Source organism: Eublepharis macularius, chromosome 1 (genome assembly GCF_028583425.1).
Source record: "Eublepharis macularius isolate TG4126 chromosome 1, MPM_Emac_v1.0, whole genome shotgun sequence".
Classification (NCBI taxonomy): Eukaryota; Metazoa; Chordata; class Lepidosauria; order Squamata; family Eublepharidae; genus Eublepharis; species Eublepharis macularius.
In genome coordinates, this window is record NC_072790.1 from 64,520,435 (window position 1) to 64,546,349 (window position 25,915).

Genomic DNA, 25,915 nt, shown 5'->3' on the forward strand with positions numbered 1-25,915 from the left:
TCCTGATGATTATTCAGTTGTCAGCACTAATTACAAGCAAGAATACACATCTTTAATCTTTTCATGACCCTGTCTGAGCTATCATTGATATATGAAGAATGAAAGCCCTCATGAAAACTGCACAGTTCACTACACTGGATTTACCTTTTAGTGAACAATGTAAATTCTGATTCCGAAATATTTCTCCCCTCTCTTGTCTCCCTGCTTCCCAGCCCCAATTATGTGTATCTTGGAGAGCTCATGGAGCTAGCGACTGGAAAATTTGGGAGATGTGGGTCTACAAACCAGACATGCTGTGTGTGCAATTGGAATGCAATGTTCCCACAGTAGTGGTCTAGTGTGGGAGAAGTAGCCTTTCATATAGTGAAAGGGAAACTAACCTCTCAGTTCACTTGTGGACTTTATAGAGATGCACCACATTTTTCTATTTATCCCACCCTCCAAAGAAGAGAGAGTCAGAGAGAAAGAGAGTGTTCATATCATACATCAAAAGTATCAGATATTTAAGTGGCAAACTAATTACTTGTTCATTAAACTCAAATGGCCATATGTGGGATGATTCCACATATCTGCCACCCACCAATCACTTAAAAATGACAAACTAAAAGGACAAACAAAAAGGAGGGGGAAGGGCCCATAGTTCATTGTCAGAGCACATGTTTCACATGCAACAGGATCAATCCCTGCCAATCAAAGTAGGTTGGATGAGATGGACTAATAACCTAACTCAATATGTTAACTTCATATGTTCGGAAATGGGTTTACAAATTATGAAGCTTGAAAACAATAATCAGTGTACCAAGACCTTCCTTTTCTCATCTGTGAAAACAAATGGTCCATGACTTCAGGGCAAAATCAGTATACATATACTTAGTAAGCTACTCATGCCATGGAAACTGATGGGACTTGTTTAATAAAATCCCTTTGAAGCCAGTGAGATTAACTTTTACCTACCTGTTGTAATAGCAGTGTATCTAAATTTGGGTTGGGGGATGGAGGGTACCTTTTCACAGACGAGAAGACCTGTATAGGTATGGAGCTCTGTATATATTTAGGAACTTTGAAATCAATGAGACTTCAACAATAAGAGATGAATACAGACCTTTACCACCTCATTGAAATCAATGGGACTTCAAAATGCTTAATGCTGACTGATTCATGCCTTTAGTATTTCTGCAGCAATTCTCCTAAGTGCTCAAAACCCTTTTCCATACTTCACAATACCCACAATACCCCAGTAAAGTCGGTCAGTAGTACTGTACCCATAATCAATGACAGTTTGATAACAGTTTTTCTTAAAGGTGCTACTGGACTCTTTTTGATTTTGCTACCACAGACTAACATGGCTAATTCCTCTGCAGTTTTTCTCTGTCTTCCCAGTTCATGACTGAAATGAGATTTGAACTGAGGACTTCCAGTTCATACCTCATGTTCTCAACCATTAGATTATGCCAAACTCACAATGAACACAGCTTTTTTTTCAACTGTTTCTACATCTTCAGAGTGACAAATGACCCTTGACTCATGAAAGATGATACTCTGAATTTTTTTCTATACTGCTAGTAAATGCTGAAACACTGACTTTAAACTGAAACATTCATTTTCAAAAGGATGAATGCTCACAAGGATTTAATAAAGGAGAACAGGCATAGAGACAACCAGACGTTACTTATCCTTGTTGCTAAATCATTGGCTTTCTTAAGGCTCTCACCTGTAGTTTGTTTGAGGAGCTCCAAACCATTTTGTATCGCTTGATCAACATTTTGTTTTCTGAGCAGAATCTCTTCCTGAAGAACCTAGGAGATTTTAGAATTGTTTTATATCTGTAAAAGTTACATACTTGAAAGTCTTTAAAATCACCACTTGTGCTACTAGAATAGCTGCTGGACTGAAAACCGAAGGCTTAAATAATAATAATAATAATAATAATAATAATAATAATAAACAAACCAGAAAGGTAATACTACTGCTGATATTAATAGTACAAATAATGCCAACATAAAAGCAACAGAAAACAAATGTAAATACCAGCATTTCAGTGTGTTGCCTCATAAGCAAGTCAGTACTGTAGTCTCGGACTGCCAGTTTGCTTAACCTCTTGTGGACTTCATTCAGCCAATTCATCAATTCAACTTCATCCTCTCCGAAAATCTGAGCATTGCAATAGGCTTGCTGGAGCAGCTCAGCCCTACTGCTGCTTTTCTCCTGAATCTCAGTATATCGGGCTTTGGATGAATCTAGTTTCTCCTGCACCATATCTTTATCTTCCCTGGAGCTCAATGTCTTTAAAGCCTGACCAATACTAATAGCTTGCTGTAAATTTTTATTGCGAGTGAAGATGTCTTCCTCTAAAGCCTGAACGATGTTTTCAAAAAAAGGAAAAAAACCAGAAAAGAAAGAAAAGAAAAGAAAAGGAAGAAAACATACAAACCTAGTATGAGTACAACTGAACACAAAAGGGCAACGGAAATAAAATTATGTAAATGATAGTAATAAAGAAATACAAACTCATCCATAAAGAAAAAAAGGTCTCTCAATTTGTTGAACAATGAAGTAAGAAACTATTGCCCTAATGAATGACACATGAAGGTCTTACTTTATGTTGAGAAATCTGTTGTTGTAATTTGGAAGCCTGTGTTCCGATGGGTTCAGAATTTGAAAGCTTTTTCTCAGTGGTGGTTAGCCATTCAACTATGGGTTCTAAGGTTTCATGGAATTGCTGTGCTACGACTGATATACCTTCCAACTGACGATTCCTGGAACACACCAAGAGACCAAAAAAGGAGGAGGAGGAGAAGGGGGGAAAAAACATTTTTCAGGATATGGCTTATATAAAATATCCAAAACTTAAAATCTTCATGTCTGCTCTGCTGCAACAAGACATGTAAACATATTTGGAAGCGGTAAGGCATCTATCACTGAGAAATAAAATTATGTGAACCAACAACAAAAACTAGCGTGCCTTAAACCAGCACAAACCAGATTGAACAAAATAAAAGATAGTTCTTTTATTTTACAGCTTATGCTTAAAGACATTCAATTTTATGACTTGCATATTTATTAGGGATAGAGGTGGGCACGAACAGGGAAAAAACCGAACATGCTGTTTGTTGTTCGTTGCCATATATGAACAGGGAATCACAAACAACCATGAACATGACCCTGTTCACGAACATGTTCGTGGTTGGCTGTTCGTGGGAGGGAAGGGGGAGACTTGGAAGGGAAGAAAGTTCCCTGTGCCGTTTGCAAACAGCGTGGGGAACCTCCTTCCCTTCAAAGTCTCCCTCCTTCCAGCCGGCTGGAGGGAGGGGGGGGAGAGACCTGGAAGGGAAGAAAGTTCCCTGTGCCATTTGCAAATGGTGTGGGGAACCTCCTCCCTTCAAAATCTCCCTCCTTCCAGCCGACTGGAGGGAGGGGAGACTCTGAAGGGAAGAAGGTTCCCCATGCCGTTTGCAAATGGTGTGGGGAACCTTCTTCTCTTCAAAGTCTCTCTCCTTCCAGCCGGCTGCATGGAGGGGAGGAGACTTTGTCAGGAAACCCCTGACAAGTGGCTGAATCAGGGGTGAAGTGGCCCTCTCTCTGCTGCTGTACAGCAGCAGGGAGAAGGGCATTTCACCCCAGCAGGCTGCACTCAGCCGCTTTTCAGGAGTTTCCCTGACAAGCAGCTGAGTGGGGGATTTAAATGTCCCTCTTCCTGCGCTGCGCAGCAGCAGGGAGAGGGAAATTTAAACCGCGGCAGGCTGCACTCAGCCACTTGACAGGGAAACTCCTGACAAGCGGCTGAGTCAGGGGTGAAGTGCCCCTGGGCTTAGATTGGGGTTTCCAGGGCAACAGGAGTTCAGACAGAGTTCAGAAAGTCCGTGCCTACTGTTGCCAAGGGAATTGATTGAAAGGCGCCAGACTGTCTGGCTTGACGAATGGCTGATTAACACCATGGACAGGGCTTGGAACGAACACATGTTAGTTGGGAACGGGGCCTCACAAACAGCTTGCTCGCGAACAGCTGATCGGGGTGTTTGTGGATTTTTTTTGTTCATATTGCTGTTCATGCCCACCTCTAATTAGGGAGTGTGAATGTTGTGCTAAACTAAATCTCTCTGATTCAAAGGACAGAATTTCACATTAAAAGAAATACACAGAGCTACCAATAAATTGTTTCTGTATTGCAAGCCTCAGCCTCCTCAATAACATTTGGTTTAACTTAACCTGTATTCTGACATCATTAGGATGTAAGTTTCTCTGCCTTCACCAGAGATAAGGAATGGAGGGAAGGAAAAACACATTGTAACAATGTTGGGACCAGGATTTAATTGAACCACGTGTTACAGAAACGGAGGAGGGAATGCAACCCAGAACTGCAAGCCCTCCTTATTTGTAATATGTAGTTCTGTTCAAGGAAATGAAACATGAGGTACATTGCACAGGCTTGTAGGAAGGAAAATGTGGCCATCAAACTCATTAAAATCTGACACACATTTCCTACCACTGAAATATTGATAACTGCTCAATTCTAAATACCTTTATTTGCATGCCTCAGTAAAAGCTAGGAGTAAATTTGATTGTCTAGGGCGGTGGGCTGCTATTATGATACAGACGCTTGTCAATATGCAAGAAAATGCCACCAGTTGAACACTACCTTTTTTTGTTTGGTTGTTACTGGAACAGAAGCCAGTGCTGCAAATCGGATGCAAATCCAAATACTTGTTCAAGTGTGAATTCTGTCTATCAACACATAATTGCATTCAATGGGAAGTACATTCAGATGTGCATCCAAAAGGTGGACCGGAATGCAATTCTAAGATTTAAACTACATGTTAAATGGGATTATGTGCTTCTGTAGGGGGCTTTAAAAAACCACAAGGGAATAAAAGAGTACATGTAATGTACACTGATTCCAACAGGCTATTTATTTGGATGCATGTTGCAGGCTAAATCTCTTAATTTTTAAAAAGCCGTTTGAATGATCACCTAACTTAGACCCCGTTCCTGATCCAACACATCCAGGATCTGAGAACTATTTGGACTGGGGTGCCTGGTTCCAAGGAGCTGGCTCCAGGGACAGGTACTACAGCCCTTTCCCTGAGTCAAGAGAGCTCTTATTACTACAGGGGAGAGGCAGTAGACATCTTACAGAGGGGAAATGGCCTCATAAGGATATGTGCTTGAGGACATACATTTCCTGACATTAATTCCCCATGTTTTTAACTTCACAAAGACCTTTGCCTTTACAACTCAATATATAAAGCCACTTTATACCAAACTGGATCTTTGGTCCGTCTCCTTTAGTATTGTCTACTACCCAGACTGGCACTGGGTCTCCAGGGTCTCAGGCAGAGAATGTCTGTAACCTGAGACCTTTTTAAGTGGAGAAGCCAGGGGCTAAACCTCTACATGCAACACATCTGCTCTTATATTGAGCTATGATGCCCTCCTCTAGGAGTTTCTGGGGGTCTAGATTTGGAAACAGCATGAGGGCACTGTTAATGTGAAGTCCTCAACACCCACCAGTTTGGGAGCAACTGGAGCTTTTTGTCCAAATAAGCAAAATTCTCTTGCATACTTCAAGGATTCCACCCCCCTCCCCGCATCTGCCTAAACAGAGTGATATTGATTCTTAGCAGATATCATATCTACTTTTTTAAAAGCCCCCTCCAGTCCCACCCAGTCTGCTGCTTAAGATTCCTTTCCCAAACCCTCCCTCTCTGTCCCCACTGGCAGAGGTGAGGCAAGTAAGCAATTGGAGACAGGGCTTTTCAGTAGTGGTCCCTTATCTCTGAAATGCCCTCCTCCAACTTGAGGTTCCCCTGGCATCCAGGTATTTTACTATCCTTTAGGTGCCTGACCAAAACATTTCTTTTTATTCAAGCTTTTAACTCAATAGTTCCATCATTTCAGTGGCTGATTTCATGGCCTGCTTCTAGTCTGAGGACTGTTTAATGGATAACAGTTTAAGCAGCTAAATATGGTTTTATGCCTCTGTCAGGCTCATAGGGTTTTTTTAATGGCTTATTTTAATATAAATAATTTTATGTTTGTTGTGTTGTTTTTAATTTGTCAGCCACCCATAAAAAAATATATAATGAAGCATTCCAAGTAATTTTCTCATTCAGCCTCAAATGTGAATACTAATCTTTTAATCAACCGAATGAAACTTTATACATCTGCAGATTATATACTGCATTTACCACACTGCATCTAGGCGTGCACCCTGCTGCACTCATAAGTGAATAGAAACCTTTCAAGTACCTGGCTTCTGCCTTATCGAGCAACGCATCCCATCTGCTATCTAGGAGGCTCAGCTGTTTCAAGATCTTCTCTTTATCTCCAGGCTCTGCTGACTCTGCAATTTTCTCCCCTTCACGCTTGATTAGTTCGACAGTGGGCTTGCGGTCATCCAACAATCTCTGGAGAAGCTAGAGACAAAATAATAAAAAATCAAATTGCCAGGAAATGACTGTATTGCTGCAAAGCTGTAAAAAGATGAAGACACAGATTCTTCAAGATTTTGTTTACTGGGTGAAAGGGCAAGTTTAAAGGAACAATTTCCAAAGATGGCAGGAAATTGTTAACGTGCCAATATTACAGTGCAAATGCCACTGACTACATAAGACATTTATGATTAGAGCTGGCAAAGTTGGCCTATCTTAATGTAAATTACAGAGATCCGACTTCTGCTTTCCATATATATTTTACTCAGATTTCTATTATGTACTATAAAATACAGCAAACGCTCGGGACAGGCAACATACATGCATGAAACTGCCTTTTGTGAACTATAGAAGCATCCAAGACTAACAAGTTATCTATAATAGCCCCTTGCAGAATCAGTTTCTACAGGGCTAAAATTTATGTTAAAGTAGGAATCAATAAGCAGATGCCCTAGGGCCAAATCTGGACGCCACAGGAATACCAGCACCTCCTCCCATGTTGCCCTGCTTGAGGCAAGAAGGTTATGTGTAGGGGTGTGTTCCAGGAAAAATATCTGGTTTTCCCACTTCTGTTTTACCCGAAGCGGGGAAAAGATTCAGAATAACCGAATTTTGGTTATCAGAATCGCTTCGGTATGCTTCGTAACGATTCGGAGCATACCGAAGTGAGACCCGCACCTCCCCCCTGAGCCTCCCTTTCCCCAACCCCAACCCCACTTATCTTTCCTGAAGGCTGGATCAGGCGCCTCCGCTGCCTCAGCAGTCAGCAGAGAAGGCTACAGTTGGCGCCTCCACTGCCCATGCCGCTGCTTCCGCTGCCACTAGGATGTCCCAGGTAAGTGTGGTGGTGGTGGGAGGGAGCCCTTTAAAAAGGCACCGAAGCTTCCTGAAGCGACCCAAATTGCTTTGGGAAGCATTGATTTGGTATTTCCGAATTGGGGCCATCATAGTGGCCCCGATTCAGAAATACCAAATCTTTATGAATCGGGCCCGGTTCGGGTTTTTTCCCCAAACCGGGAACCCAAAGCATAACCCCTAGTTATGTGTACAAAGATGTGGAGGTGGGAATGCTAATAAACTTGATAAGTTTGATTGGGGAGCTAACTATACCACTCGTACTATAAAGTGACCTCAGACATTATTTTCATGTCTTTTAGATTATGTTCCAGGTGAACTTTTAATACTTATGAATGCTAATCTCTTATATGATTTCATCATACACACCTGCAGCTGTGTATGATAGACATTGTTTTGTGACTGGCATGGGGGATAGTCACTCTTCCATTAAAAATAGCACAAAGTGAGATGCCCGTCAGAGGTGTATTATGCTTGCCAGTTTTCTTCTTTATTAACAGTGCCTTCAAGTTTTCCTTCAGCAATTACAGCATGGGATATGGATGGTGACATATCTAATAAATCTAATTCATATATTGTAACAGATGTTAGACAACATTTATCTAGTATAAGGTTTACGTGAATAACTTTCACTCACTTTCTGTTCCTGTATTTGGGCCTTCACAACTTTAAACTCAGCTGATGGAGGTTTCTGATTAGCCACAAGATCTTCTGTGTCAATTAGCCAGCTGAGTATGGATTCGACGGCATCCTGAAACCTCCCACAGTGGAGTAATGCTTCTTGCAACTGAGCTGCTCTTTGGGCAACCTTGGAGGGGGAAAACACCAACATTGTAAATATTATCTTTTCTCACCTTCTCCTCCAATTCGGAACATATCTTATACAAAATAAAAGAAAGTTAAAAGAAAAAAAGTAACAATTTATACCTAATATGCTTTGGTTCCTGCAACTCTATACTGATTCAGTGACATCTGAGTCCATTAGTAATAGTTTAAAATTGAAGTTAAGACAGGTCATGAACATTACAGGTTTTTGAATCAGAATATGCTACAAGTTCTCAGCGCGAGAGATGGGTCCATCTAAGGCAGCACAGATCATCCTCAGGGAGCATGAATTCTGTCCATATATCCGTCTTTATGTAGACAGGAGATAAAATGTTCCCTCTCCAGTCCAGCAAGATATCAAAGTTGTATGAATTATCCTTTGCATTTGCAGTCAGTATCTGCATTAATAAAACACTTCTTTGTTTTCCAGGCATTTTTGATCCTCTACCATTATCTATTTATATACAAAAGGTAGCCTGCTTCTGCAGAAGCTCTGTGTAAATATGGGAGCACATATGTTGCTTTGGAATGGGACATTTCATAACACAGACCTCAGAATGCCTACTCTGAAAATATTTAGTACCGTATACATCTAGCTTCCTTATACTAAATCAGACCACAGGTCTATCATGATTAGTAGCACCTACTGTAATTAGCAGCAGCTCTCCAGGGTCTCCTGCAGAGGCCTTTCACATTACCTACTACCCTGCCCTTTAAACTGGATATGCTAGGAATTGAACCTGGGACCTGCTGTATGCAAAGCAGATGCTTTACCACTGAGCCACAACCCTTCCCCAAGAAAGAAGATGAAAGGTGACACTACCTTTATGAAGAGAGCCAGAAACATCAGCAAAACAACATTAACAAGAAACTAAACAGCAACGGAAATACACTTTAGCTACCTTTTTGTTGAGAGTTTTCCATCTCATGTTAACATCTTCAAGATCACGCTCAAGGTTATCAGTGCTAGTGTTTTTAGCAGCACTTTGAATAAGGCCTTGACCCAACCAATTCACCTCCTGTTGCTTCACCTGCAGCGGATCAATCTCTTCTTTCTCAAATACCTTATGGATTTTAAAAAAGCAAAAAAAGAAAAGAAAGCAAAGACATATTTGGACTGTCATATATGGAGCATGCAGAGATATAAACAAGAAGAATGGATATATGTAGTAAAATGTCACAGAACGGACTAAGTAGAGTGTTGAAATTTACAAAGTATTTAGTGACAGTGTACATGTAAAATTGTTCTTAATGATGTAAATACAAAAGCCATTCAAAGTAAACTGCATCTAAATTAAACAGTAGCTACACAAAAAATGGAACAAGAACTATATTTTAAAGGAAGAGACAACCATACTAGCTTGCAATTAACCCTTCTAACATAAATGTTCAAACTTAGTATTTAAAGCAAAAGGTGCACTGTGCAGGCACATGTGCCAGTTTTCAGAGCATTATGCATTCTGGATCTATCTAGTACTGGGGAATTAAACATCTGAAGACAGAGAGATTTTAAAAGTCACATTTAACTCAGACCTGTTCACATGAGCATATATCCTCACAGCCCATTATTCTTGCGGCTACATTAACTCTACACAAACATTTGGCTATGCATTTCACAAATGATAATACAGGACTTTCATGTGATGGGATCTCAAGCAAGTAAAAGTATCAACAGACTTGAGAAGAATGTGCTGGGCTCAGAAAGGGAGAAGCAGAACTAACTGGTAGTTTATACTTAAGTCACCTGAGTCATAAATATTTCTAAATCCACCAAAGAAATACCTTTTGGGTTATTGCTTACTTTCGACTGGAATAATAAGAGGTTGGCTGTGGCTGAAAATATGGAGCAGCCATCAAAAGAATCAGATGGAAATTATGTATTAAGAAGAATGAACTAGAAGGTAAGATCTGAAAATCAGGCCAGAGGGAATATTAACAAATCAATCCACCACAGTGTAAACTGCAGGAGGGCAAGTAGCCATAAGCACAGCTGTTTTTTAAAGACCACTTTGACTGGAGCAGTTTGCTGGCATCCAAAACGACCGATAGAATTCTGGGCGGGAGCAGAAGCAGGGAGGCGCCTGCCTCTAGCCATGATGACCCCCACTGGGCTTGGAGAAAACTGTGGTATAGAAGAACAACAATGGGGCTGCTGCAGAACTCACACTGGGTCAGATTTTAATAATGGCACAAGAGGACAAACTGATCTTGTTCAGCACTACCTCCCCTTTTCCCCACAGCCAGATGAGTAACTATGATTTTATTATAGAACAGACTGACAAAGGGGAAGAAACAAAGCAACTCCATTTTCCAGGTGGTCCTTTCTGGCAAGAGGTTCAAACACCCTTTGCAGAATGAAGTCATCATTCCCAAAATGAATACTTCTTTTAACTCAATCCGCCAAATCAAATGGGGTTCATCTGAGGACATCCATGGGCAAGTAGAAGAAAATATTCTCCAGCCATTAGATTTCAGGTGGGGGGGGAGAGAAAATGATGAAAGCGATACCACATAGGACTTTTTACCTTAACAGTGCAATCTTAATCTTGTCTCTTTTAAGCCATCACATTCAATGGATTTAGCAGGGTGTAACTCTGTTGCAGATTGCAATGTAAACCACCTACTTTTCTTGCTACTCTACTTTTAACTCTATGCATGACACTAAGTTCATTCATATACCTTAAATAAGTTGTTCAGTTGTACTGCCAGAAAGTACAATTTGCATCAGGTACAGATATCTAAAAATGTACCTTCCACTTGAAAGTTCTCTTTCCTGAATCCTAGAATTGGGAACATGTGTATAGTGAGCAGGCATACAAATTCATAGATTGCCCAGTTTTTGTTATGCTATCCCCCACAACCTACAAAGGCAAACATTAGGACACAGCCTCCCAACAGGGCAAAACCCTTCCATATGGCCATTTCAGAAAGTGACAATGGGGAGGCTGAAACCCTGAGGTTCGGATTCAAACTGAGCCCTGCAGCACTTGGGAACTTAGATCCCAGCAGCTGCTATCTGACTAAAGGGAATAACAGTTAAAAATGTAATGTCTACCTTGGCCCCAAAACACCCCAGGGGTTAAAAATAGGACATTTTATCTTTCAAATTGGAGGCATGGTATACTTCCAAGACAGTTTAATGCTGTCTAAAAAGCAATAAAAAATGAAAACACCACCAATAATGAGTATGAAAAAGATTTTTATGACATTCCTTTCCCTATACGGGAGACATCAACTGTCCCCCTCCCCAAACAGTTGGCTACAAAAGTCAAATGTGCATATATAAAGAAATTCTGATAATTAAGCAAGTCTGACAACACATCATTTTTAAACCTAAAAATCAAAATTCATGGAATTGTTTACCTCATAAAAGAATAGTAGTCCATACAAAGTTTGCCTGACAACCAGTGGGAGATTTAGGGGAAGGATGAAACATTGTGTGCACCACTATTTCACTTCTGGGGGAAACCCGTAACTGACATAGGGTAGCTCTAGGTATCACCAGAAACTCTTCCACAGTGTTACCAGCGATTCCTAGAACAACTTTATGTTGTTCTTCCAAGTTTCTTCCAAGTTTCTCCGAGACGTAGAGTTGCCAGGTCCCCCAATGCCCCAGGTGGAAGCCCAGCACCTACCTTTTGTTGTCTGTCACACGTGCTCTATGTGTGCATGCTCCCAGCGTGCACAATGACATCACTTTTGGGAAGTGACATCATTGAATGGGTCATGTGCCACCCTGGGAGCACTCTTGTGCTCCACAGGGGGGCCAAATCGGGCTACTGTGGAGCATAGAAACACTCCCATGCTCCATAGTGGCCCATGGGAGTGCACTGCATCGCCTGGGAGCGCGCCTGGGCATTCCCCCAGGCCAGCCAGGTAAGTGGGGGTGGGGGGTGGGGGGTGGAAGCGGGGGATCCTTCGTCCCCAGCGGGGGACTGGCAACTGCACCCAGAAGTGACATAAAGGCTCACACAAAGCCAGCTAGGTTGCCAGGTGTCTGGTTTCCCCCCAGACAGTCCGTTTTTTTCTAGGACTGTCCTGGGGAAATGCAGTTAAAATACCAGACATATAACTATCCAGTATTTTTTAGCATAGGAGAGGAGGGGTGGCAGGCTGCTGACATCCACAAGCTGGTGGCAGCATCAACAGGCCTTCCTGTGCTGGCTCCACCTTTCCCCCCTTGTTTCCAGGCAGCCTAGCCTCCTGTACCACCTCTGCCTCCACCTCCTCTCCCCCTGCTTCCAGCCCACCTGGGGAAGCAGTAGGCTTGCTCGTCCTCCTGAGTGCCAGAGAAGCACTTGGCACAGCCAGCCAAGCCTCCTCCACCACACCTGAGAAGCAGTAGGCCCTCCCAGTCTCCTGAGAGCTGGGGGAATTGTCAGGGATGACATCACTCTATAAGTGATGGGCCTGGGAGTCCGCACGCACACGCAAGGAACTCCAGGGTCTGGTTTGTTTTTTCCCCCAATCTGGCAACCCTAATGCCAGCAATTTTTTTTAAAAAAAATTCTCCCACTGCCACTCCAGTATAGCAGCCCTAGTCCACACACTGAAGCATATCACAGACAAACCTGCCCCACAGTTGGGATAGTATGCAGAGTTGCAGAAGTTTTGCTTCCTGCTCAAGACCTTGAATCAACTTTTACTTGGGGAAAGGCAACCTTTGTAGTTGCAAGGCAGATGGGGTTTCTAGGTGCCTGCAGATGGCAAGCAAACTCACAGGGATTTGCTCCATCGCTGGAGCAAGCTCTCTGGAGGTTGCCTGCCACCAGCAGGCACCCAGGAAACACACACTGTGCACACGTTCCCTGGAGGCATGGCGACATCACGTCTGGAAGTGACGCCGCTGCATCAGCCCAAGGTGTGCGCATGTATGAAGAAGAACCTTGTGCCCGACATAAGGTATGTGCCAGGTACCCTCCCCTCCCCGGCAGGAGGGGAGAGGGACCTGGCAACCCTAAACACAGAACATAAATCTGAAAATGTAAAGGTCCCCACATATGTGAGATTCTTCCATTGGCATACTTTAACAATTTTCAGATGTACTATTGTTTTAATGAAATAAAAACCTATACTGAAAATGTTTCTTTCGGTTGATACGTAAATTAGTAATAGTGGCCAGGATTAAAAAGATACTTTTGGTGTGTGCTCAGTGATAGGGTTGCCAACTCAGGGTTAGGAAATTCCTAGAGATTTGGGGATGGACCCTAGGAAGGGTGGGGTTGGGTAGGGAAAAGGACCTCAGTCCACCTTTCAATGCTACCATCTTCTCTAGGTGAACTGATCTCTTTAGTCTGGAGATCAGCTGTAATTCCAGAAGATCTCCAGGTCCCTCAGAGACTGGCAAACCTTGGCTGCTTTTATAACTATCAGTAGTTTCAAAAGAAGTATGTCCTATGGAATGAGTTGGGTGGGGGGCTGTTTGTGAGAAACACAAGCCTAGCGGCTGCCTTCTGAGTCCAAACAAGTAGCCACACATTTCTTTGCTTTCAGGCCTCTGCTTCTAATCCTAAATTCGGTATCTTTTAAAGATATTTCCACATTATTCAAATTTCCCCCAGAGCTGTAGCTTAAACACACAGATGCACAAAAAAGGAGAAGGAATTGATGTTAGTTTACCAGAAGAGCTTAGCAACAAACCCTAAAATAACGTGATATAACCAGACCAGAGTGACCAAACAAACAAACAAAATTACAGACTTCACAAGCTCCCCTTACTTATTACAATGCTTCACTCTACTTCCTTACTTTAGTCACCACTCGGTATATGTTGTAAGATCTCTTGTAAAATCTCCTACAACTTCACAACTACTTTTTGGCATGAACATGCAAGGGAATCATTTCAATACATGCAACAAGCCTTTAATCTGTGAACTTTGGAAACCGCAACAATCTGAGCATCGCCATTTATAACTTTATGACTAACAGTGCAATCCTAACGAAGTTACACCCTTCTAAATCCATTGAGGACAGTAGACTGGCAAGGGAGTAACTCTGTCTAGGATTGCACTGTAAGTATATTCAAAGATGCATAAATCAGACCTATCTGCCCTTGACTGGCATTGGCTGCTTGAAGCACAATTTGTGTAAAAATGGGATACTGAAACATCAATGCACAGTGGAAGCATTCCAAATAAAGGGAAACAGGCACCATCTGGACAATAAACAGCCATGCACCAAACAGCTGGAAGTAATCAACCCTTTTCCAAACTGCCCTTAATCAATTTACTAAAGTGACCATATCACCAATTTCTGCGTCCTAATAATATGTTGGGTAAACAATCCTAAGGACCTTGTTGGATAGATTAACCGATATACAGTTGTTCAAGGTGCAATTACAGAATAATGCAGAAGATAGCTACAATATTAAAAAAAGGCATTTAGCTTTGAGTTACCTTGCTAGACAGCATGCCATTGCAAACTGTATCCAAGGTTTGTTCTATCTGTAGGCCAGTACTCCAGAAACTCAATTCACTGCTCATCGTGTCTGCATTTTGACAATATCTGGTGTTATCAAGTTCCAGTGTCTGATCAGAAAATTCTATTTCACTTGAATCCGTATGGATTGTATTAGATTCATTTGGTTCATCTGTGATCATGTATTTTACTAATTCCATACCACTAGCATGCAATGCTGCATCTTCATAATAAATATCTATGTCCTGAAGTGAAATGTTCAAGAAGTCCTTTTCAGTCATCCTGGCTTTCGTTTCTAATGGCTCATTACCTTCAGATCCATTATGCATTTCCTTTCTGTCTAAAGCAAAATCATCCCCTTTTTCACTGTCCCGGAACCATTTCGCATGGGCTGAACTGTCTTCTTTCAAAGATATCAGTGAACTGCAATGTCCTTCTTTTGCCTCTTGGTCTTGATTACTTTCAAAGTCCCAGACAGAATCTTGTTCACTAAGCTTTATCTGTGAACCACCATGCAAATTCACTTGGTAGTGTCTACTAACAGGGGCACTTCTGGTAGTAAGCAATGAAATTTGCTGTTCACTGCTAGGGGAAAGTGCTCCAAAGTTACCTACCAAGTGAATATCTTCTACAGAAGATATGCCCCTAATTTGAGTTTGGTCCCCTGTTAGCATATCTTGTTTTTCTTCTCTTTCAGCTGGAGGGCTGCACAGACCAGAATCATCATCTTCTGAGGTTAGAGAATTAGTCCCATATTTGCCTTGGCCTGTTGTCTCTAAGTCTGACATAGCGAGAGTTCCATCCACTGAACATTCACTTTTATCTGCATAGTCTGCAAAATTGGGTGGGACAACAAGCATTCTCCAGGATCTCCTGTGCTCTTTCTTCTCCGTATGATACTTTCCCTTAGGCAAGCCAGTGGCTCGAATGATGTCACTATTCAGTTTAAGGGCATCAAAAATCATTTTTTCATCTAATTTACTAGCTTCCCGGCCTCGGAGCTCAAACACACTGGAAGAAGAAAGGGCACCGTTGGAGCACAATGTACTAAGGTCCAGTGTTCGGTGACTGTATGGCAAAGTCCTATCTGAGAAATGCCTGGAAGAAAGGCTGCCTTTAGAACCTGAATCGATTTGCTCATTCAGCCGAACAGTGTCATAGATTGACCTCTGAGGAACGTAACAGTCCTCAATATTTATATCTTCTTCCTCTTCATCACCTTTTCCTACACAAGGAGGATTCTGGCGTAAACAGTCTGGCCTGCTAAGTGGCTTCCCCATTTCTGCAGGTATTTACAAGTTTAACTCTACAACTATGCTGCCTTAATAGAGATGCACAGCACAACACAGATTTTAAGAAGTCTAAGAACCTGAGTGTGAAAAACTGTGGTAAACTTGCCCTCAAGTTTGCTAGACCTAGGACATAATTTATGAAGCAATTACAGTCATAACCAGTGCATTGGTGTAAAGCAAAAAGTATACATTTACCCAGTTGTGATTTAAACACCCCCTCCCCAAAGTATAAAGTGCTTGAGCTTAAAAGAAAACACGGGAAGGTGAGGAAGAGACCAAAAATCTTTGAACACTACAAGCTACTATCTTAGTACACATACACACCCCAACAAAATGTACAAACCCCAACCAGAAAAACCCAGTAAGACAGGAGGTAAGTGGCTCAAGTACTCAGAACTTCCCACACAGCATTCCATTTCTTTTTTCAGGTCAAAATTTGTGTCTCAAATCTCCAGATTAAGTCTTCACATCGAACTGGCGTTACAGCAGGCAACACGTTATCTTCTGAAAGTGACTGATTAACTGTAATCCACTTAAATGGTTTGCAGAATTCCATCTCCTTTATAAATAAACCATGCTGTAGGAGCTTTTCAAGAAAAACAACTACTCCCAGAGAAGCTGTATACAGCTGAAACGGAGGCACAGAGAGCACCTTCAAAGAAAATTAAGGTACATCCAGAATAGGGATGGTAATAAAAGAGGCTTTTACTTTTTGGGCAATAGCTATAAATAACGTTGATCCAAAAGGCAGTTCATTTTTTGTGCACTTAAAGCTTCTCTGTAGTGCATTCAGAAATCCCATAAAAAACCCAAAATAATTAGAAAAGAAACTTTGCTCAGTTCACTTGCAAAACATCTTCCTTGAAACTTGTCATCCTGTTTAAGGCAGCTGCAGCGTAGCTTTTCTTCTCCCCTCCTGCACAAAGGCACAGCGGATTTACATTCTATTTCAACGCAGCAGGACTTTTGCATAAACTGTAGCTAAAATAGCTTGGCCCCTGTTTTCATCTTCGTTCTGAAGAGCAGCCATAGCGAAGGAGAAGGAGTTATAAAAGGAACTCCCAACAACAATAAAGGCTCACATGTACTGCCCAGTGCAGCTGATAAGCTTTCTGGCTGTCCCTAGTTTCATACGGTCTGACAGGCATCCTCCCAACAGCACGCTGAAAGAACCGCCCTTTCCATTCTTCAGACAACATCTGCTCCTATCCCATTTGCTCCCTGAGTATTATTCTAACCAAGCATTAGTGGGTGCCTGACCTCTTAGCTCGCCTCTCCCCTCCATGTTTCCTGCCCCACAGGACTTAACTTCTTAGCCATCTTTCACTTTTACTGCTTGTCTTGTCTCTGAATGAAACGGAGGCGTTTCAGAGGGAGGTACACAAAAGAGCAAGTTCCTGTCCGTACTCCGTTTACAGGATTGCTTTCTGTAATTCAGAATGGAAAAGGTGGTGGTGAGAAGAGCTAGTGCTTAGAACACTGTGCTAATTAGCTCAAAATGTTGAACATATTATTAGTCACTTCATTGGGTAACCTGACACCACAGAAGTGGGACGCAGCTACCAGGACCATTCTCAAGTGCCAAGTAACAGCATTATTATGCTCTGCTGCAGAAAAACAATCCTCAGTATTGCAACTGCACAGGATACACATGTATCTATCTCTTGGATGTTCATTTCTAACAGTTCTGATAATGGCATGAATCATTCTAGAATAACCAGCTGCATCATTCAGAGTGAACTAAAACTACATCGATTCCTACTCCTTATCATTCAGACACTTTAATTACAAACCTGACCTTATGTGGGTTTATTAAAAATATACCCATATAAAATATGTCCCATAAATTCCCAAGTAAGTGACCGTAGGTTTCTATCCTTAATTTCTGACATTTGTAATATTTGTCAGAATGTTAGCAAGCTGCTAAGTGACCAGAAAATTCATTGTAAAACATCCAATGAAAATGTGTTTTCTATACATACTTTCACTTACTGGCTGTCAATGGAAAAATTATACGGTGACATACAAAGGATAGGTTCAAAACTTTCCCAAAAAAATCACTCATACTCTGAAGAAGTAACAAAAACTACACAGAATAAAAGCGTAATATTGCAAACTGAAGGAAACAACAGATCTGAAAATCAGTCTCAGATTTTGAGCCCAGTCTATTAGATAATGTCTCATATAAGACACAGTACACAGCCTACTTTCTCAACATCACACACACACACACACACACACACATGGTTATTCCCCTGGTTATTCCAAATATTTTTAAAGAGGTATCAGTTTAGTACTCTGCTAAGTAAACTTTCGATCCTAAACCGCATTTAGATCAAAATAGAAACCAGGTCTAAAGCTTTAAATGCACACATGAAGTTCCACGTGAGCATAGCTTTCCCATTCAATTCTAAAGTCTCTAAATTAGAAGACGCTTCATGTGGGCAGCTGAACTGCATATGCAGAATTTACCCCAACATTATACAGAGTAGCTTAATCTCTGTCTGTACCAAAGTTCCATATGCTTACTGTCAAAGCAATCTACGGATAGTTCCATTAGTAACAGGGTGGCAAGTTATGTTGTTAAGTTTTTTTAAAAAAAACATATTAAAAGCTTTAATGCAAGAGGCATTGTTGCAGTAAAAAGCTATTTTAAATTTGAATGATACTTCCAATAACTGTGGTTGTTTTGAATGGTCTGGTGGATATGTGTTGTCCTGTGGCTGAGAATATGCATACACTATTGGTCAGCAACTATCATTTTCACAGCATCTGGCTATTCTTGAGTTAATGGTCTTCTTTAGGTGAAATTTTGTGTTTGTGGGAGCTGGGTATTGATAACAGTATGATCAATTTAACATCGGAACATGGCTAATATGGGCCTGTGGAACATCATACAAGATTTTTTTTTAAAAAAAACATAATCATCTCATTTGAAACAGGCTATCGCCCAAATCTAGAATGCATGGGTGGACAGTTGTGAGTAGATTTATTGTGTATACACCCTCCATTTCTAAGGAACTATGGGGGGGGGGGAAAGGATTTTATACCGAGCTTCATTCCTCCCATGAGGACAATGTTTATATGCAAAACACACATTTACAATGATTAAAAATTGTGCTTCTTCATAGATTTGGGTTTTTCTTTTCTTTAAAAGTAGACCACAGTGTTGAAGTTGATAAAGCAATACACTATAGATTTAATTTTGAAGACATATCTGAAAATCAACTGCAGCTGCTGGAAATAGATAACTCTATCAACAAGACAAAAGGCCACCATATGCAGCCAACCTAAACCTATTTAAATATTAGTTCAAGCTCATCAAGTGGAATATTCATTCAAGCCCAGTTCTCCTATGAAGTGCAAGTAGAAGGCACCTCTTGACACATGCGGTACATTGAAAGAGCTCTTTAAACAGCCACATCTAGCAATGGGGAGGGGGGCTTAATGAGCCATTTGTTGATGGAAACTGACATAAGTTCCATGCACTTTAATAAAAAAAAAAGTGCAGAGGAATGATTACCTAAATATTTTGCAAACATTTCAAGGAACGTAATTACATGACAATGACTGAATCCTGCTTTCTCCCAAGATTAAAGGAGCTTGTTAAAATATTCAGGCAAAAGCCAAACAAAGTGGTTTTTCTTTTCAGAATCATCTCAAATGTTTGTAAGGAAACTAGCCCAGTATTACTAAATGAAGGAAGTCCTTCTACTGAACTTTCCTTTTGTCCACATCCGTTCAGTGTGTAGTTTCTTTAAAGCACAAAGATCTGTGACAAAAGTGAATGAAACAGAAACACCATGAAATATAATATGCTAGCTACTGTATGTGACTGAAAATGGAGCTTTGAATGGAAACACTGACAGGTTTGTTCTCAAGGAACTTTTTTAAAACTCTCCCCTACTCCTGCAACATACCAATAGGTATGGCTTTAGGACCATTAGATCACAGGTAGGCAACCCTAGTCCCTTGGATATGTCTACCCTTGAAGATGCTGACATGCTGGCAAAAAAAAAACTTAGGAGAGGTGAGCACTGTATTTGGCCAGACACACTGGGAGCCAAAGCCCATGCTACCATTTCTCAATAAGCACATAATGTAAAAGAATCCTAATTGCATTTTAACATGACCCTTATTTTCTTGCAAATAACTCTGAACTCGAACAACACCCTTTGGCCCATTCTGAAATAAACTCTATCTTCAGAACTGGAGAGGTCATCTGAAAGGATCTTCAGAAGCAGTTTTGAATCTGCTCAAGCTGCCCTCATATAACCTGAGTTGGATACGAAAGACAAAGAAACAGGCTAATCTTGCAGTCCGACAACAGAGATTTATGGAACTGCTTGCATTTCTGCTGCCCAAACGCCCTGTCCAGGAGGGGAACACATTCTGCACAAGGAAGACAGAGGTAGGCAGAATGTCTCTGGGAGATGTATGTTGAACAAATAAAAACCCACATCATTCTCTGTACTTATATATGAACGCACATACAGTACACATAATGCAAACAATCCCTTAGCTAGTATTTCCCAAACATTCCAGTGCATAATTTTAATGGGTTAAAATTGGGGGGCACTCTTCAGAAGCACTCAGAACAAGTTTCAGGTAGGTAGCTGTGTTGTTCTACAGCAGAACAGCAGGATTTGATTGCAGCGGCACCTTACAGACCAACAAGATTTTCAGGGTACGAGCGTTTTGAGAGTCAACGCTCTCTTCTCAGAACAAGGGCACGGCATTCTTCTGGGTTGGACTGCAGCTAAGCAAGACAGTAAATACTTTGCATGCAGAAGGTCCCAGGTTCAATCCCCAACGTATTCAGTTAAAAGGATCTCAGGTAAGAGGTGACAGGAAGGACCTTTCTCCGCTTGCTGAGTGGGATGTTTTACATTTTACAAGATAATCTTGTTTTTTCATATGAAGGAGAATGTGAATATAACAGAGTACTGGACAAAGATGGGGGAGACCAGGGTTCAAATTCCCACTCAGCCATCAAGCTCACTAATTTGGTGTAGTGGTTAAGAATGGCAGGATTCTAATCTGGAGAACTGAGTTTGATTCCCCACTCCTCCGCTTGAAGCCAGCTGGGTGACCTTGGGTCAGTCACAGCTCTTTCAGAGCTTTCTCAGCCCCACCCACCTCACAGGGTGATAGTTGTGAGGATAATAATGGGTGTTAAGTGGCCCTGAAGGGCGGTATATAAATCGAATGTTATTATGTTATTATAATTCACTGACAACCTTGGTGTCATGGCCCAGTCTGAGAGTGAGGTCTCCTCTGGAGGAGAGGAGCCTCGTGTAGCCAGCCAGGACTCCTCTGGAGAAGAGGAGCCCTGTGTAGCCAGCCCTAGCCCTGATTCAGCAGAAGCCAGCAATCAGGAGCAACAGCTGCTGGCTGATCAGAGCTTACAGCCAGCAGCTGAGGCACCAGCACCCTCAAGCTCCAATACTACAGAGGAAGCTCAGCCAGGGACTTCTACAGGTGCAGCGCAGCCAAGAGCCTCCACCCCCCCAGGTTCACCCACGCCCAAGGAACGCCGCAGGCAGCGCCAGAGACTGGAACTGCAGGAGAGACGGCGCAGTGCTCGCCTCTTAAGCCAACGCCAGCTGCTGGAGAGTGATGATGAGTAGTGACAGGATAGAGCCCCAGCAGCTGGCTGAAAACCACGCCTGGCTATAAGAGCCAGTCTGGAGGAACTGCTGGGCGTGGAAGCAACGTGTCTACTGCTTGCAACCACTCCGTGTTTCGTGAACCTTGCCCGTGTCTGCTTTTGGACCTGACACTATCGGTGACTGACCTTGGACTGTGCCTGACCTTGCTTTTGGACTCTGGACTCACTCCTGGCTTTATCTCGTGCTCTGACCACCGGTTTGACTTGGCTTGTGCTCTTGGAACTCCCCTTTGACTTTGGCTTTAAGGTTTGGACTTGAACCACCCTGCTTGGGCTGGCCCAGCCCGTGACAGATTGCTTCCACCCAAAACTCCCTGGCATGGACATGGCAACACCCACCCCAGGGAGCCTGGCAATGCTGCAGGACCAGGTACTACAACTAACCCAAGCACTGGTGACTTTGCAGCAGCAGATTGCTACTCTCCTTGCCGCCCCTGCTGCACCTCTGCCTGCAAAATGCCCAGTGAAGCCTCCTGACAGTTTTGAGGGCAATGTGGAAGAATTCCCAGCATTTCTCGCCCAGTGCCAGCTATATATTGAACTCCGGGCTACAGACTTCCCCACAGATCAAGTCAAAGTCGGCTTTATCCTCAGCCTGTTAAAGGGGCAGGCAGCAAGATGGGCCACACCCTTGTTACTGGCCAAATCCCCTTTGCTGGGGGATTTTCCAAGCTTTGTGGCTCACATTACCGCCGCCTTTGCAAACCCACTGAAAGCTATGAAAGCAAACCAGAAAATACGTGCCCTCACCCAGGGAGATGGGACTGTGGCCCAATATACCACTGAATTCCAGCTACTGGCTCAGGACTTGGACTGGAACGAAGCAGCCTTAGTCGACCAGTACCTGGAAGGACTGTCTGACGCAGTATTGGATGAAGTGGCTCGATCTGAACGACCAGGAGAGCTGCAAGCGCTCATTCTCCTATGCCTCCGTATTGATGGACGACTGGAGAGCCGGCGGCAAGCACGTGCGCTACGCCAGCCACCCCCGCCCCAGACCTTGCCTGAAAGGACAGCGGAACCCACACCATTGAACATGCCTTCTACCCACCTGCCTCCAGAGGAAAAGGCGAGGCGTCATGCCCACAACCTCTGCTGGTACTGTGGTGGGGTGGGCCATTTTGCCGATGGGTGCCCTGCCAAAAGAAGGACCCGAGCTATAGTCCAGGAGCAGACTCCCACTAAACAACTTGTGGGAACGGCCAATGCCTCCAGTGTTCCTCCTGAACCCTTCCTGGTGCCAGTAAAGCTGTGCCTGCCTGATGGTCGATGGCTATTTGTGTATGCCATGATAGACTCAGGGGCATCCCGCTGCTTCATGGACGCCAAGTTTGCCGCACAGCACCGAATTCCCTTGCGGGCAAAAAAGACCCCCACCGTAGTTGAGGCCATTGATGGGCGACCGCTACGTTCTGGGCCCGTGGTCGAGGAGACCCAGGACCTCCTCTTGCAGATCCAGCAGCACCGTGAACGGCTCTGCTTTGATGTGGTAGGCATCCCTCAGTTCCCGCTGGTCTTGGGACTTTCCTGGCTTTGCCGCCATGACCCGGTTATCCGGTGGGGCCAGTTGGACCTCTGCTTCCGGGACCCATGCCCACACGAAAATCAATGCCCAGGTCCCATTGCAGCCGCTGTACAGGAGGCCTCTGTGATGCCAGAGGAATACGCAGAGTTTGAAGATGTGTTTGAGGAAAAGGGAGCAGACCAACTTCCCCCTCATCGGCCATATGATTGTGCCATAGACTTGATTCCTGGAGTCCCCCTGCCAGTGGGACGCCTGTACTCGTTATCAGAGCCTGAGTTGGCTGCACTCCGGGACTTCCTCACCACCAATCTGCAGCGAGGGTTCATCCGGCCCTCTACCTCGCCTACCTCTGCCCCAGTCCTCTTCGTCAAAAAGAAAAGTGGAGAACTCCGGTTGTGCAATGATTACCAGGCCCTGAACAAGATCACCGTTCGCGACCGGTACCCACTGCCTCTGATCTCCGACCTCTTGGAGCAAGTCAAGGGAGCCCAGATCTACACCAAGCTGGATCTTCGGGGAGCCTACAACCTGGTGCGTATCCGAGAAGGCGATGAATGGAAGACCGCCTTCAGTACCAGATATGGACAATACGAGTACCGGGTAATGCCCTTTGGCCTGACTAACGCGCCAGCTGTGTTCCAGAGACTGATGAACGACATCTTTCGAGATATCCTGGATCAGTTTGTCATTGTTTACCTGGATGACATATTAATCTATTCACGTGATGCGTCGCAACATACTCGGCATGTGCGGACGGTGCTGCAAAGACTCCGGCAGCATGGCCTATTCGCCAAACTGGAAAAGTGTGCATTTCACCGACCTACCGTGGAATTCCTTGGCCATGTGCTATCACCCCACAGAATCCAAATGGACCCAGCTAAAGTCGAGGCTGTACAGACTTGGCAAGCCCCCCGTTCTCGGAAGGATGTGCAGCGATTTCTGGGGTTTGCCAATTACTACCGGCAATTCATCCCCCAGTTTGCATCCATAGCCGTCCCTCTCACTCGACTTCTCCGGCCTCGAGAACCTTTCCGTTGGACACCGGAAGCCAGCGAGGCATTCCTGACCCTGAAGACACGCTTCGTCACGCAACCAGTCCTTCGATACCCGGATCCCCAGCTACCCTTTCTAGTTGAAGCAGATGCCTCCAGCACCGCCATTGGAGTGGTGCTCTCACAACGGGCAACCCCCTCTAGCTCTCCACAGCCTTGCGCCTACTACTCTCGCCAGCTGACCCCCGCTGAAAGGAACTACACCATCTGGGAGCGGGAGCTGCTGGCAATAAAGGCAGCCTTTGAGGTTTGGCGGCATCATCTGGAGGGGGCTCGGTACCCAGTCCAAGTGCTCACTGACCACCGGAACCTCGAACACCTCCAAACTGCCCGCCGTCTCAACCAGAGACAGATCCGCTGGTCGTTGTTCTTTTCCCGTTTTGATTTCAGGATCACCTATGTTCCCAGCTCCCAGAATAAGAAGGCCGATGCTCTGTCCCGAAAGCCAGAGTACAACACATCCCCCGACCTGGAACAACCTCCAATGACCATCCTGGCTCCAGAAACTTTCGCCGCCACGCAACCCCCTCCGGGGCTGGTGGAGGAGATACAGACTCAACAGCTGCTGGACCCCGTTGCCCAGAAGTACCTCCAGAACGTCCGGGGATCTCCCCATCCCCAGGCAGAGGGATTTGCAGAGGAAGAGGGGCTACTGACCCACCGAGGCCGGATTTATGTACCCCCAGGCTCTCTACGAACAAAGGTACTGCAGCTGGTCCACGATTCTAGACCTGCCGGGCACTTCGGCCGCCACAAGACAATTCATCTCTTGACCCGTGACTTCTGGTGGCCCTGGGTGCAATCGGATGTGGCCCGGTATGTGGCAGCCTGTAAAACGTGTAGACGGGCCAAAGACGTCCCCGGCAAACCTTCTGGTCTCCTGCATCCACTCCCCACACCCACTGGGCCATGGAGGACTATTTCCATGGATTTCATTACAGACCTGCCCTGCTCCAAAGGCCACACCTGCATCCTAGTGGTGGTGGACTTGTTCACAAAGATGGCCCACTTCGTTCCCTGTTCTGGACCCCCCACTGCTCAGGAAATGGCACACCTGTACCTTCAGCACATCTTTCGACTCCATGGGCGTCCGGATCATATAATTTCTGATCGGGGAGTTCAATTCACCTCTCGGTTCTGGCAGGCCCTGCACTCCCTTCTTGGCACCCAAGTCCACTTATCCTCAGCACACCACCCCCAATCTGACGGGCAGACAGAGCGCACCAATGCAACCCTGGAGCAATATCTGAGATGCTACACAAACCATCAACAGGATGACTGGCTAGCTCTACTGCCTTTGGCCGAGTTCGCATATAACAATGCAGTGCACTCCTCCACCCAGCAGACCCCCTTCATGGCAAATTATGGCCACCACCCTCGTTTCTTCCCTAGCACAGCACCATTGTCGGGAATTCCAGCCGCTGATGATCGCCTCCAGGAACTCCAATCCATGCATGAGCTGTTGCGGGAACAACTCCAGCTTGCCAAGGGAAGCTACAAGGAGGCTGCGGATCGGAAAAGGCAACCTGGTGTTCCCTTGTCTGTGGGTGATCGGGTCTGGTTATCCACCCGCCATATCCGCAGCCAACGGCCCTCCAAAAAGCTAGATGCCCGGTTCCTTGGACCCTTTGTGATCACAGACCAGGTGAACCCTGTGGCCTACCGCCTGCAACTACCACGAACCCTCCCGATCCATCCTGTGTTTCACCGGTCCCTTCTAGTCCCGGCTTCACCCCCGGACCCGCACCATCCCGGGCCACCGCCCCCTCCGCCTCCGATTACCGTCGAGGGGCAAGAGGAATATGAGGTTGCCCGGATCCTAGACTCACGTCGCCGGCGGGGGCAAGTAC

General features: G+C 44.2%; 1 protein-coding gene across 1 annotated transcript in view; it reads right to left on the reverse strand.

The window, feature by feature from the left end:
* DST (dystonin) overlaps positions 1–25,915 on the reverse strand; it is a 462,451-nt gene that overhangs the window by 76,977 nt on the left and 359,559 nt on the right. Inside the window, exons 56-61 of the mRNA XM_055002047.1 lie at positions 9,011–9,172; positions 7,921–8,091; positions 6,247–6,413; positions 2,597–2,756; positions 2,029–2,355; positions 1,712–1,796 (exon numbers count right to left, since the gene is read on the reverse strand). Coding sequence (XP_054858022.1) covers positions 1,712–1,796; positions 2,029–2,355; positions 2,597–2,756; positions 6,247–6,413; positions 7,921–8,091; positions 9,011–9,172 — 1,072 coding nt within the window. The remainder of the gene's footprint in view (positions 1–1,711; positions 1,797–2,028; positions 2,356–2,596; positions 2,757–6,246; positions 6,414–7,920; positions 8,092–9,010; positions 9,173–25,915) is intronic.